This window comes from Syzygium oleosum, unplaced genomic scaffold, assembly GCF_021117445.2.
Source record: "Syzygium oleosum isolate NSW1041296 unplaced genomic scaffold, Sole_v2.1 Sole_v2.12, whole genome shotgun sequence".
NCBI lineage: Eukaryota > Viridiplantae > Streptophyta > Magnoliopsida > Myrtales > Myrtaceae > Syzygium > Syzygium oleosum.
Window position 1 is genome coordinate 6149791 of NW_026607496.1, and position 14090 is coordinate 6163880.

Genomic DNA, 14090 nt, shown 5'->3' on the forward strand with positions numbered 1-14090 from the left:
GTAATTTGGGAACAACACCAAGTGTGATTATGGGCCATTCAAAATCAGAATGCATGACAGTTCAATGAGAACAATAGCTAGTGTTAGGCACATTTTGGAGTGAAGAAGAGTATGATTTCTCGGAGGACTTTAGATTTAGTTGGGTGTTGGTATACTTAAGAAGCTGGCGTTCTAGAGTTATTGGAGGTCTCCTAGTAATAATGAAAAGAATCAAGCATAGTGGCTTTTATGAGTATAAGCGAAGATGGTGATGGAATTTGTCGCAGAAACATCGAATGCATTCATTTGAGAATCTGAATTCGTGGCATTTGTGTTTTAGACACATTGGTGAGAGAAGCTTGGAGATTTCGAGTGAGAGGAATCTACTATGTGATTATGTGGCGAAGAACTAAATGTATTACATATGCTGTAACTCGAGCAAATAATGAAAGTGCGGTTAAGTATGGCTATCAAATAAACCACGGAGATTGTAGAGTCGATTCACTTGGATGTTTGTAGGGTTGTCAAAGTTTTTGTCGAGGAATAATGCTTGATTTATCATAATAGTTGTGGATGACTACTCGAAGAAGACCTAAATGTTTGCTAAAACACAAATTTGATGCCGTTGTTAAGATCAGGTAGTTGAGAGCTTTGATTGAAATAGACATTGACAAGATGATCAAGTATGTGTGGACTAACAATAGCATTAAATTTTTCTAAGAACTGTTAAGTAATTCTACAAGAAAGGTATAATGAGACACCGCACAAGTGCTAATGATCACAACATATTGCAAAGTTGATGAGTTGAATGTTACTCAAGAAGGCTTATAAAATGCTCTCTAGTATCAATATATATAGCTAAGAGATTTCTAGTGGATTTGTTTAGTACCCCATGCTACGTGGTAAATAATTTCCATCAACTGCCATTGGATTTTCAATCCCTAAAAAAATGTGGTCATAAAATATTGTCGATTATTTTGCTCCTAGGATATTTGGTTGCTCATGTTTTGGATGAGTAAGTGAAGGTACACTCAATGGGAGGGCAAGAACATGCACATTCCTAAGTTATGTACAAGATGGGTGGGGTTGTATGTTTTGATAGCTGGAATTAGATTCACTTGTTGTTAGCAGAGAAGTTGTATTTGACAAGTCTTGGTAGTTTATGGGTACGAGTGTTTGTGAGAGTGATTATACAGATTTGATTGATGTTGCGCTCAAGATGGAGTTGCATAAAGAAACTTATGGTAGTAATTGATAGCACGATAACCAACCTAGACGAAGCTTGTAACGAGGTAAAGCCTGTAAAGCTAATAGTTATTATAGATATCGAGTTTACAAGGTGCAAATTCGATCTCTTTATAACTATGGATTCAATAACGCTTTAGCTTTGTTGTTGATAAAGGAGGTTGTGTTTGAAAAATCCTTGTAAAGTAGCTAAAAGTGCCGGTGAAGTTGACATTTTGATGAGTTCCACCGTTATGGTAATGCTGAGTGGCTTGGACTTGGAAGACGTCTATGGCAGTATGACTGGTCTAGGTTCTAGCAAAGCCATTATAACTTGGCTCAAAGGTCGAGCCAAGACAGAAATCTGTTAAAATATATCTCGAATTTGAGTTCGTTGAATGAAAACCTGATCTGAATTAAAATATGCGAAGTTTGGTCCATCCTATTCGGAGAATCTCGGATCCAACGTCTTTTCCAAGGAGAGTCCAAATTAGACTTGTATTTATTAACGTGCTAGAGATGGCTTGACGAGGACTTTATCTTTTGTATATGTATAATTTTCGTGGGAATATTGTGAGGGTTATACTGTATGTGAGTTATCAGATGTAATTATGGGTTAAAAACAGTGAGAGTTGATATTTGAGGTACTGTTCGATCTATATTAAAATCCTGTGCTACTTTCCCTCTAGATTATGTCGCACCAATCACATTTGAGTTGAATTGAGCTTAATATTTAAGCTGATTTCGACTTAATTTGTTTTTACAACACCTCTAGAAAATGATGTTTGAAAGACTTTTTTGACTCAATGCAACGACCTTGTAATTATAAGACGCGAAACGTGCATGTGACAAGTGCACAATAATTTGTCGATCGTGATTCCCAGAGCTCGGGATCTTTGGTTTATCTTTTGGTTTAAAATGACCAAGTTCATAAGATATTTTAGGACAAAGTAATAGTCTGGGAGAAATTTCGAGAAATGGACGTCACTTTAGATTTCATTGACTCGAATTTATCAAATTTGAGGCATTTTATAGGGGAGATTATGGTTGCAGGATAGAACCGGGAATTGATCCGGCTCCAGAGTATGCATGGCAGGTTCTAGATTTCAAAAATTGGGGAACCGCTTCCAACAATCTGGATCTAAAATTTGGAACAAGTCTTTGCGATTTTCTTGTTTTATGTCTTCGCACAATCCTGAGGTATTTCATGGCGTCCGATGACAAGTGTGTAATTTGAAACCACTAGTTCGAATTTTCATTTCCAGCAATATTCATAAATGAGGCTTTTACTTTGTACGTTCCATATTCTTCGTTTGTCTAAACATGAGTTGCGGTAAGTTGATGGTCATTAGATGTGGTGATTCGCTGCAATCGTTCAATCAAAAACACAGGCGAGACCGTGTAGATCCTGAAACCCGTGATGGGGGTAAGTTTCAAGTTTCAGAACATGCATGTTTAGGGTGCGCATGGCAACAATTTTGTGCCCGGGAATTGATTCTGCTTAGAAATGATTTTTTTTTATTCTGTTCCCGAAAACTGATTCTGAGCATTTGAAGGCGTTTGGTAACGGCCCAAAATTTCTTTTTATTAATAATTTTTTAATATTTATTTTTTTCTTTTCTTTTTTTCTTCTCCTCCTTGGCCATGGCCTGATCACCGGCCATGGCAGGCAACTGGCCACAGGCGAGGGTCCCTCTCGCCGACGAGGGCGAGGGCTGGACCCTTGCGGCCTAGGCGAGGGTGGCCCTTGCTAGCCTTTTCCAGCCCTCGTCCGAGTCGGCGAGGGCCACCCTCGAGGCTTGCAACTTGGGCGAGGGCTGGAAAAGGCAGGCGAGGGCCACCCTCGCCGCTGGCGGCCTGGGCGAGGAGGACCCTCGCTTGTGTCGCCGATCGCGACACATTCTTTTTGCCTGGCCTGGCAGGTGGCCAATGGTCGGCCAGGCAAAAAGAATGAAGAAGAAAAAGAAGAACAGAAAGAACGGGAAAGAAGAAGAAGAACAAAAATAATTTCTTTTCCAATTCATATTCTTGTTCTCAGAATCAAAAAGCTAAAAAAAAGTAGTTTTTTGATTCTGTTCCAAAATTGATTTTGGGAATAATTTTTTGTAAATTTGTATCCGGAAGTAAAAAGTTTATCAAATAAATTTTTGTTCTAAAATTGATTTTGAAAATAAAAAAATAAAAATTTTAACTGTTTGGCAAGTTGGCAAAGGCGTTAGTTTCCAAGCTCTAAAGAACCGATTTCAACTAGTAAGTTTTAACGGGAACCTTGATCCGGTCCTGTGCCGCTCGCCCCCTGGCTTTCTAGGGCAAAGTCAAGTACGCAGAAGCATCGATAGACGGTCATTTCCAACAGGCGATCGAACGCTTCGCTGGACTTCTTCGCAAATTCAGTCCCCCAACCCCCGCTCTCCCTCCGATCGCTTGCCCTGTCGCTATCCTCTAGGGTTTCCATCCCCTGCCCTCGCCGCCGTCCGCTTCCGCTTCCGCTTCGATCGACGGCGAGATCCCCTCCCCCCCCGGGCCGCGCGCCGCCGCCGCCGCCGGCATGGATTGGGGCACGGTGACGGCGGAGGATCTGGTGGACGCGCTCCGGGAGGTCGACTGGTCGTCCCCGCCCCGCCCCCTCCCCGAGTTCTTCTCCAGGTTCACCCTCCCCAGATCGTACGCCAAGTGGAGCAGCCGCCTCAAGTGCAATCTCTACTAGTACGCGTCCTCCCCCACCTCCCTCTCGCGACCTGCTTCGTTTTGATCTTGCGTCGCCTCGATGCTTCCGGATTCGCCGGTTGTTACTGAATCTGGCTGCGTCGGAATTCGAGGAATGTGATGAAATGTCTCTTGTGGTTTTCTAGTTTTTGTATCATCAAGGATTCGTGGGATGTTGGCAATTGTATTTTTCGCTGAATGATAAGAGAAGACTCTTTTTTTTTCCTCAGCAAATGATGAAGATTGACTTGAGTGTGCGATTGTACGCCATTTCCGCGATTTCCCTGCGGAGTTTCTGTTGATTGCTACCTGAATTGTATGCATCTATTTATTTGAAGCATATTGTTTTCTTCATTGTCGTGATTGGCGGTGTCCTGTTGAGATCAGTTTGATGCTCCTGATGGGTTGTGTTTGTTCAGTACGTGTTTTGGGTAAAGTAACAATGGTGGATGAGCCCCCTGTTTGCCGACGGAAAGAGTGGCAGGGGTGTTGGACAAAGTGTTTATAGGAACATATCTGTGAGTTCTGGGTGATCATTTCTTCGCGGTATAGTTGGTCTTTTGCATATCCTTGGAGATATCTTGGGCATGTAATTTGATGCGAATATTGGAGTCAGCTTCTTGAGTTTAGATTCCAGAGATACTTTGAGTAATTGATCATACAGAAAATGAATGATTGTAGTGTTTTTCTTTCCTCCGCCAGATATTTTTGCTTCCACTATACCAGTGCCGCGGTGTTTGCATGAGGCGATTGCTACTCTATACCGATTCTTTTCCTTTCGATCATAACGTCCTTTTGCTATTTTGCAGCTATCGAACAAACTACTTCATCATGATCATGGTTATTCTAGGTGAGTGGAGGTAACAACTTGATTTTTATGTTTCTTTCTGCACATCACACGTGTTTGCATGCATGCAATCAAAGATTCATAACTATCTGTTCATTTAATTCTTCCTTTTGTCAAATTTGATTGTCAACTACAGGATTGGGATTTCTTAGGAGGCCTCTTGCCATAGTTGCTACTCTTTTAACAGCTCTCAGTACTGCATGTCTAAATGACAGGTGATCCATCTTATTCTCCTTTCTTCTATCTATGCTCTACTTATGATCTTTCTTTTCCGGTTTTTTCTATTTTAGTGAGAGCGAGAGAAAAGAGAGGGTTGAGAGGGTGAGGATGAGGAGGGAGGGGGGGGGGGGGGGGGGGGTGGGCGTTTATTAATCTGCTACTGGTTGATTTCAAAGAGTGGACTGAGACCATTCAATGCATATTGTGCGGAGTCCTTTTGCTGTTGATGTGATGTTGTGGGCCATAGCTAATTACGTGGTCGATCCATATACATTCGTTTGTTAGCTGTGGTATATGTCTCATTTAAATATTCATTGATTGGTATCCTACTTATAAGATAGATTTTTATATGGGAATGCTTCAATTCAAACCGTACTTCGATTTTTTTCCCGATATAATTAGACTAGTAATAATTTTACAAAGACATTATCAGTCATGTGAACAATATAAACAATTAGAATTAAGTTAAGGAATGACAACTATGAAAATAAGGGCCTCTGTTCGCAAATGTCGTGAAAATTGTCGAATGATACATAGGAGGGGACGAATTGTAGTACTTGTTCCCATTTGAGACATAAACAAAGACAAGGATAATCTTTTTAAAAGGGACTCTCTAATGTAAAAGACCCACTTGGGAAGATCAGCCTGATATCTAGAGTAACTCTTATCCATTGAGCAACGGCCCTCCCATTGGCACTGTTGGATCACTAAGGCCGACTAACTTATTTCCTTTTTAAGAGTTTGAATGGAATGACCCGTTGAAGTGTAATGATCATATGTCTGTAGTCAATTATGTATCGCAGAGTAGGTCCCATGCTGGCGATTGATGTTGTGTTGCCATGATCATGTGTCAGTATGGGAGAATATCTTAGGTTTTCTTAACTCGAACACGATACATTTATTAAATCTATGAAACTTCTTCATCATGGACTCAACGTGGGTAAGGAAGCATTTCACATGGAATGGCATGACTGACATGCCAACTAGTAACAACTTAACACGACTATACGGTGACTATGTCAAATTTTAATATCACACGGTACGACGATACAACTACATGACGCTAATTAACTTGTATACAAACACGTATTATAAATTAAACATGTTTGTATATGTTAACATGGCAACATGTTTTTGCACTATACAAGTATACAACCTCAGGTATTACACCAATGAATATTAAAAACTCCATTAGTTTGTATCTCACAAAGTCACAGTTTGGTTGCAAAGAGTTTTGTTTAGAGAAGAGTTTACGTCTTTTGAGTTATGAGCATTCCCACTCCTCTCTTGTAACGCCGAAGAAGAAATTGATAGAATGTGGGTCATGTGACGTAGGATGACATAAATGAGAGCTTTTCGTCAGAGGGAGGATGACAACGAGACGGAGGAGTTTGATTGGCTTGGGTTCTCTCAAAATGGGCTTGGCAGGTTATTAGGGTGGTTTGGTCACTGGAATTTGAAATTGAGCATTATAAATGAGGGTTTCTTATATTCCCCTACACATTTAAATTTAACCTCTCATTTCTTTGTATATGTGATTAAAGTCAACTAACTTTTGATAAAGTGGTCTTTTAACCAACCCTGAACATTGCAAAAAGTGTTTAACTGAGTTGTCCTTCAAAAGCAATAGGTTAGATTAAATGGGTCAATTCGTGTCGAAACAGGTTAAACTGGTTAGCCCCATAAAACTTGATTTTTGTCGTGTTATTAGCTGGTTGATTTGTTTATGCTGAACTCCCCTAATTACTTGTGACATAAAAGGATCTCATAAAACATTGCTAGTGATAATTCATGCATTGAGAACATATGTTTTGACACTAAAGCACCTTGAAGGTGAATGAAGCATCTTTCTAGAAACTACTGTAAGGTGCCTTAATAAGGGCGGTGCGCCAATTGAGAGTTGTTTGCCAAAATACCAAGGGAAATCCATGGTTCCGCTTTTAAAAGGTCTAACTGCTATGGTTAGCTATAGGAAATACCCACACAGTACCTTATTTCTCTGATTTGCCATTGATGGAACTTTCGCCTTTTCTTTCTGAAAAAAAGGTGGTTCCATAAATTTGTGCCCAATATGCATAGGCATACAACGCCTCCATTTCAAATTAGTGGCCTTTTTGAACGTTTTAATTTAAATTACACTGGGTTGTGGCAGTGACGTTACAGTAATGGCTTGTGCCAAGGCTAATACTATCTATTATAACAGTGTGATTACAAATTGCATTGCTGAAAGTCTAAGTGGCTGTGTCATAATGGCTGGTGGTACCTGTAATAGCAGCTACAGTATGTAGGGGTGATCGGTTCCCGGTTCGGTCCGGTTCCAAGGTGGAACCGGGAACCGGACCGAGAGAACCGGTTCCCAATTTTGGGAACCGCGAACCGGACCGGTTGGTTCTAGGACCGGGAACCGGACTGGACCGGCCGGTCCGGTCCAATGGAACCGGTCACTTAGAGTTTAGTTTTTTTTTTTTATTAAACACTTAAGGTTTGGTTCACATTTTACTAATTTTTGTCAATGAATTTATGTCAACGAAGTTCACTTAGGGTTTAATTCATATTTTACTAATTTTTATCAATGAATTTATGATAATAAAGTTCACTTAGAGTTTAGTTCACATTTTATTAATTTTTTTAAAGAAAAAAATAACAAAAATATATATTAAATAGTCGGTCCGGTCCGGTCGGTTCGGTCCGGTCCGGTTCCCCCTTGGAACCGGGAACCGGACCGATAGTCTCGAGAACCGGACCAAACCCATCGGTTGGTTCGGTCCGGTCTGGTCCCGGTTTGGGCGGTCCAAGTTGCTCACCCCTAACAGTATGTTACAGGCTGTAACTCTGCCATTATTTCCCTCAATTAAAATTTGCAAGGATATAAATATATAGTTAGTGGAGCACCACTAATTTGCTCTCTCATTGCTCAAAATCTATTCTCCAGGTGGTTGTCCTCTACTTTGGTGTGCCCAACTTGAATCTAATTGTCATGCTAAGGATTTTAGTACAGCTTTGCAGGCACTTTCAGTGACAAGATAACAAGGACTGTGAGGCAGTTTTCACCACATTTTGCTGCCAAATTGAGGCCCTCACCTATGTAAGTTAAGTGCTTTTTGATTGTACCGACTAAAATATTTCAAAGCTGTACTTATCTCTAGACATTCTTCTGCAGACCTGTTATTCGTGGACGTCCATCAGCAAAACGATCAATTCATATATGTGGCCAGCCTCGCTGGGTGTTTGTCTCGATATTTGCCTCTGGTTGGTGCTAAACTATAATCTGCATTTTTAACGATCAATTATTTTTTTATTTTGTTTTTTGGGATTTTGTGCAATATGGTGACTGCATTTTCCTTTTTCCTTTCTTTAATCCCTTCTGCTTCTTGTTCTCCTCAGTGAGTCTCATGCTTTGGTATGTTTCCTGTGGAATCTTGACTGTCCTCTGGGCTTTTGCCATTGGACTCCTTGGTGCGTCTCTCTCTCTCTCCTTCACTCTCTTTTTCTCTCTAGCACAGATTTGGCCTCTAGCAGCTTCTCTTTTTTTATTTTCGTTTGTCGCGATCTTGTTTTTTCAGCCACTGTCCTTCATGCAAGTTTCAGAACACCAAACCTGAAAGCACGCCTAAATACATTTCGTGAAGAGTTTCGTGCAGTTTGGCGCAATTACAGCGACCTTTAATGAAGCAGAGTAACTGGGAAACGGGTTGCTGTGTTTTCTGTATGTATGTCTCTAATTACTCTATTATGACCCTTTTGCAGTCTTATGCCGTCGTGATTCAACGACTATGCAGCTTACATTTGTTTACTTTTTGAAGGCATCCATGGATATAAGCTGCTCGCCTTCTCAATTTTAAGTTGTTTTTATATTTAGCTCAAATTCGAGTTGCTGAAAGTTGATTGTTTTTACTGTCGTTTTAACAGCTTCCAACAAGCCAGTCTGGTAATAGATTTTTATGCCAAACTGGTGATCTGCTGAGATGGCACCGACTGCTCTTATGATACCTTCAGGTTGCTGGAGTCTGGAATTGTCAGGTGAAGGCTGTTGATTCTAGCTGATAATGGAAGGGATGTAAATTGTAAGAACTTTGTCCTGTAAAGAAAACTAGTCCTCTACATTATTATCAGAGAAACAATAATTGAATACATTGTTAGAGCTCTCGCAGATTTGATATGTTAATGGAAACCTGGTTCATGAACTATGTTTGAGGTGGCTGCTTTTTTGTGATCCCTCCCACTACAAAGAAAAGAAAATGTGAACGTGGTTCTTCCGTTCAGCTTATGATAAAGGAAAAGCTAGAGGCAGAAAATGCTGTTACATTCAAGTTAATTTCCTGCTGATCAGTTGGATGGTGTCTGGAGCGAGTGACTCGCGTATGCTTTTCTTAGAATCCGAATCTCAGTTTAACTCTGATTTAGTTATCACAGCATGGATGACATGGACGACCTATCCTCCCTCGGCTTATATCAGATGGCTGTGTGCATGTTTGGACCGAGCAGGATAATACACATCTTCGGTTATCGACTCTCTTTTCGTGGCATACTGTCTCCAAACAAAAGAAATACTGATTAAGATGTCGACGGGGACCTTTCATGTTTGCTCATGCATATGTGTATTCTTGAAGGAACTTTTTTCCATCGTTTACGTTTCGAGTCTTGACAGTCGACTGGGTTTTATTACCATTTGGTGGGGCAACACCACGGTGTTTGCGATCACGATATCAATCCAATGATGGAGATTTGGAAATGATACAATGCATGTCTGATGTATATGGGGAAAATTATCCAAAAAGTTTAAAATCTATTGCATTTTTACCAATTCAATGCTAAACTTTTTAATTTTGCCAATTGAGTCAATCTAGTCATTTTTGGCTGGAAATTTGGCGCAAACGCGGACAATTTTTAATAATATTTTAATATTTTTCGAATTATTTATTTATTTTTCTTTTCTTTTCTTTGTTTTTTTAACAACTCTAGCCGATAAGGTCACCGCCGACCATCACTGGCCATAGGCGAGGGCGTCATGGCCCTCCCCTAGATTTGGTGAGGGCGAGGGCTCAATAGTAAGAGTAGAGTTGGCTCGGCCACGTTGCCCTAGCCGGCCAAAGTTATAAAAAAACAAAAATAAAGAAAAGAAAAGAAAAGAAGGGAAAAATCAAAAATATATTAAAAATTGTTCACGTCAGTGTTGGTTTTGTCATAAAGGACGGCTGATGTTCATGTCATGGATTTAATTAGCAAAACGTAAAAATATTTATGACTCAATTGATAAAATTAAAATGTTTAGAACTGAATTGATAAAAATATAATTGGTTTAGGACTGTTTAGATAATTTTTTCGAAAGAAAGAGAAAAGAGAGAGGATCTGCTGGAAGCACATGTACTTCTTCCTGGTGAACTGAAACTACTCCTTTTCCTTTTACCCTTTTTTTCTTGAGAACGTGGCCTTCTTCCTGTGGATTGATCTTATCATTCAATGCCCTTTTTCGATTCCTCACACTTTCACCTTTCAAATTCTATGTGTGGAAGGGTCCACCTTCCACACCCCTTTTGACAAATCCCCAGTTACGTGCTTCTTCTTCTTGCTTATAGTTTTTGGTGGAGTTTTCTCTTTTCACTTTTCAATTAATTCGACCTGGGCCTGTCTAATGAAGGTTGAATAATCGTCGACGATGTTCAGCGATCAATTAATGGGTTCTTTCGGAGTAGTTTCCAACTTGCTGTTTGAAAATCACTCGAGCGTCAATATGTGTTTGATCCCTGTGAGTTTCTTATATCATTAAAGAGAATGTCGGGTTTGTGAACTCATCTTGATAGATTATTTCTTTTGTGTTTCTTGATCGATACCATCGCACAAGACTCCTTTTCCGAAAAGAAGTTCTTCAAAGTACTAGCAATCAAAAGCAGCTATGCATTAAAGTTATTGGCAAGTGAGCTTTTGCCTATCTACACACGCTATTACTTGCACAGGAAGGTCCATTCGATGTCTGGCATCGGACCTTTTTAAAAGGATGCGAGATGGGATTATTCTCTTGTTCAAAGGACAAGATGCCATTGTTCCATTAGAAGCAAAAAAAACCGTGTGACCTGAAATCCCATCTCCATGAAGAGACGCGTATAAAGCTGTGCGCTAGAAACAGGTTCGCTTGAGACCAACGTCAGTTCAATTAAAGAAGAGCAAGGAAGGGGATGAGGGAATGGTTACAAGCTCTAGCTTCTGCTTGGGGATTCATGCTGCTGATTGGCCTTACCTGTTGCTGTCTCAGCACCAAACCTCCCCAGCAAAGCGACGCCAGCAGTGGAAGCGCCAGCTGCAGCTGCGATGGCGGTTACGCCGGTGTCTAATACCATCCTTTGCGGCTTTCCCTCTTTTTTTTTTTTGATTGAAAATAGGGATATTCATTCTCCTCTTCCTCTTCATCATTTTGGCTTTCTTGGTTTTGTAATTCCAACCGGTCACGTTTCTTGGAAAAATCTCAAATTCATTCCTGCAATGGACGGTGTGGCAAACAGAACCGATCACTGGGTAACCAAAATTTCATAAGCTTTATTGTTGGCGCGGATCCGATTTCCGTGAGTTATCGCCTTCTCAACAACAGCCTGACTCTGCTGGTACAATGTGCGTGTAATTGGGGAGCACCTCATCTTGGGTGCCGTTAACGACGGTGATCTGCGACGTGTAACATGTCCTGTGGTACATGATGTTCTCGAAATGGCCACTGCCCATGGGAGGAGTAGATTCGTCGTTTGGCACAGAGAATACATATCCACCCCATCTCGCAGTGTCTGCCGCCCCCATGATCACCTTCGGCCAGTAATTAACCGGATCTTGGATCTTATTCATGAACAAGTACCATGCTTGTGATGTCGGGTCCTGAAAAAATTGCATGCGCCCGAGTATACACGAGTAAAGAACATGAGATGAACACCTAAAAATGGAGAACTAATCGAAGTTTGCTCTTTATGGACTGACCATCAAGATTAAGCAAAGCATTTCAAGCGTCTTTTAAAAGTAGGAAACTTCATAAAATAGGTGAAAATATGGTTGAACTTCTAGGGTTTCGTCAAATGTATTAACCTCTTCACATCCAGTAAAAGCAGTAGCTGAGCAGAACAGAAGTGGAATAGTGTAAATAGAGATGTGTTGAACTCACCTGCCTAATAGCAAATCGCACTACATACTGAATCCTGCCGTAGGCTGAGATCTTATCAAAATAGGATCGAAGTGATACTCGACGATTAAGGTACACAAAGCCCGGGCATTGGATGTTGTAGCATCCTGTGGATTTGTGATTATCATTCTGATCCACATGCAAGCAAAAACAACACAAAACCAACTTGTTAATAGCCCTTAATTTCTCTTTTTATATGCTTTCAACCTGCTGATTATTAGGGTTACACAAAGTTACGCCGGCTCACCGTCCATGACAAGTACCACTATGTCCGACCGTTGCCATACAAATCCGGATTCGCCTTTAGCGTGAATGTACCGAGTTATTAATTGAACACGACAATTCACATGCGTATATGTATGTAGTAATGTGAAGGGAATTCTAGGATGCTTTGGGACATCCTTACCGTCCACCCGACTTGTATTTGACTCAGACTAGGCAGATTTCCTGCTTGAAGGGAAATGGCAGCCGAGCTATAATGGTAAGGCAACTAACCGCCGGACTGTAGATGTTGAGTCGTGTTGCTGTTCCGCTGTCTTTCAAGGCTCTTGATGTCTAACGAATGCAGTGAGACGGATATGTTCATCCCCTTCCTCGGTCATTTCCAATCCAACCGCGCAGAGTCACACAGCTAAAAGAACACAGCATCGTCTAGTCCCTAATGGTGCCCAGTGTTGGTGAAGGAAGAGAGAAGGAAAAGGCAGAGAGCGGATTTCTTCTGTTTCTACCATAGGGAGTTAGATGATCTTTCCATTTCAAAGCTTCCATCACCATTTTGAGACAAAATATGGACATCTCAATTCATCATCAGGAACCCCACGACTGACATGTTGCCGGAAGAAGGATCACAGGTAGCAAAGTGGACGCGATTCAGGCCCATGAGTAATAGCACTCTAAGTGAAATTAGGGTTATGACGATGTGACGATTGTGTGAGTCTACATATATAAGGTCATCAAATGGCTAGATTGGGTCGGGTCGAAAATGGTCCAATCCAAATTGATCCATATAACCCATTTTGATTCATTTATATATAATACAAATTTAATGACTCATACTAGATCCGACCCATACTCAACCTAACCCATTTATTAAAATACTTCCATATTTAATCCAACTTATGAAAATCCGTATCCACCTAGTTAACCCACTTTAAACCCTTCAAGAGCATTTGTTATTTGGATAAAATTGCTATTTCCACTATAATATGCTAAAGAATTGGCTTTTGACTTTGCAAATGGCATGTACAAAAGCACAAATGCATCAGGCCAACACTGGTTGCATTTGAAGCATCTTATATGTGTGAAGCGAAAGAATCCATATATTAGCATGACTGGTAGAGTAAGAATATAGTTTAAAAAGAAAGAAAAAAGGACCTGAATGCACAAAAGAAGTCCGTGGACAAAATTGCACAAATTGAAAAACTTCAGGGGCCTCCCGTGTTACTATTCGTGGGCGGGGTGAAACGGTTGGTCCGTGAATAGCCGCGCACCAAGTTGAAAGCAAGTGAAGACACAAATGAAAGAAAGTAAATCAAACTTGTTTCAAATCCTCAATCATAGTGAAAAATTTCAATGGGAGGGATCAAGCCCAATCATGATTCACTTACGATTAAAGCATTGTTAGTTTACGATTGTAAAGTATAGAAAAGCAATCGAGTATGCAAGTAGCGGTCGCCGGAGAGCTAATTTGCTATGAAGTGACTCTTACGTAATTTGTCTGAATCTCTTCGTTCCATTTTGTGTTATACCCATAAGAAAAATATTGTTCCATTTCGATCTTGACCCTTAACTTTGTATTACATAATGACCTCATCCCATGGAAGACTTGATTTTGTTTATCTTATTTGCTGATGTAGGATCTACCAATGATACGAAAGACTATTAGAAGTTGGTAAAGTAACACTTGAGGTGTTATAGGTTACAAACACTATGTTTTGTTAAATATTTCGTATATTTGAA

General features: G+C 40.5%; 1 protein-coding gene across 3 annotated transcripts; it reads left to right on the forward strand.

The window, feature by feature from the left end:
• Positions 1–3529: 3529 nt before the first annotated feature.
• Positions 3530–9159, forward strand: LOC115672283 (PRA1 family protein A1-like). 3 transcript variants are annotated; one of them, XM_030594055.2, is made up of 8 exons: positions 3530–3909; positions 4719–4759; positions 4893–4971; positions 7974–8060; positions 8136–8224; positions 8360–8431; positions 8539–8685; positions 8885–9159. In XM_030594055.2, exons 1-7 carry the CDS (start codon positions 3752–3754, stop codon positions 8640–8642), a joined length of 630 nt encoding a protein of 209 aa, XP_030449915.1. In that variant the 5' UTR covers positions 3530–3751; the 3' UTR covers positions 8643–8685; positions 8885–9159. The 3 variants fall into 3 exon arrangements, with proteins under 3 accessions (XP_030449915.1, XP_030449916.1, XP_056172439.1); XM_030594056.2 differs by having other exon boundaries at positions 8539–8681; XM_056316464.1 differs by having other exon boundaries at positions 8539–8666.
• Positions 9160–14090: the final 4931 nt, after the last annotated feature.

Bases quoted from the DNA above. Each gene is read 5' to 3' on its own strand.
- LOC115672283 (XM_030594055.2), top strand. From the start codon at position 3,752: ATGGATTGGGGCACGGTGACGGCGGAGGATCTGGTGGACGCGCTCCGG. The intron at 8,225-8,359 runs GTTGGTGCTAAA...TGTTCTCCTCAG, and splicing joins TGTCTCGATATTTGCCTCTG to TGAGTCTCATGCTTTGGTAT. The intron at 8,432-8,538 runs GTGCGTCTCTCT...TTGTTTTTTCAG, and splicing joins TTTTGCCATTGGACTCCTTG to CCACTGTCCTTCATGCAAGT.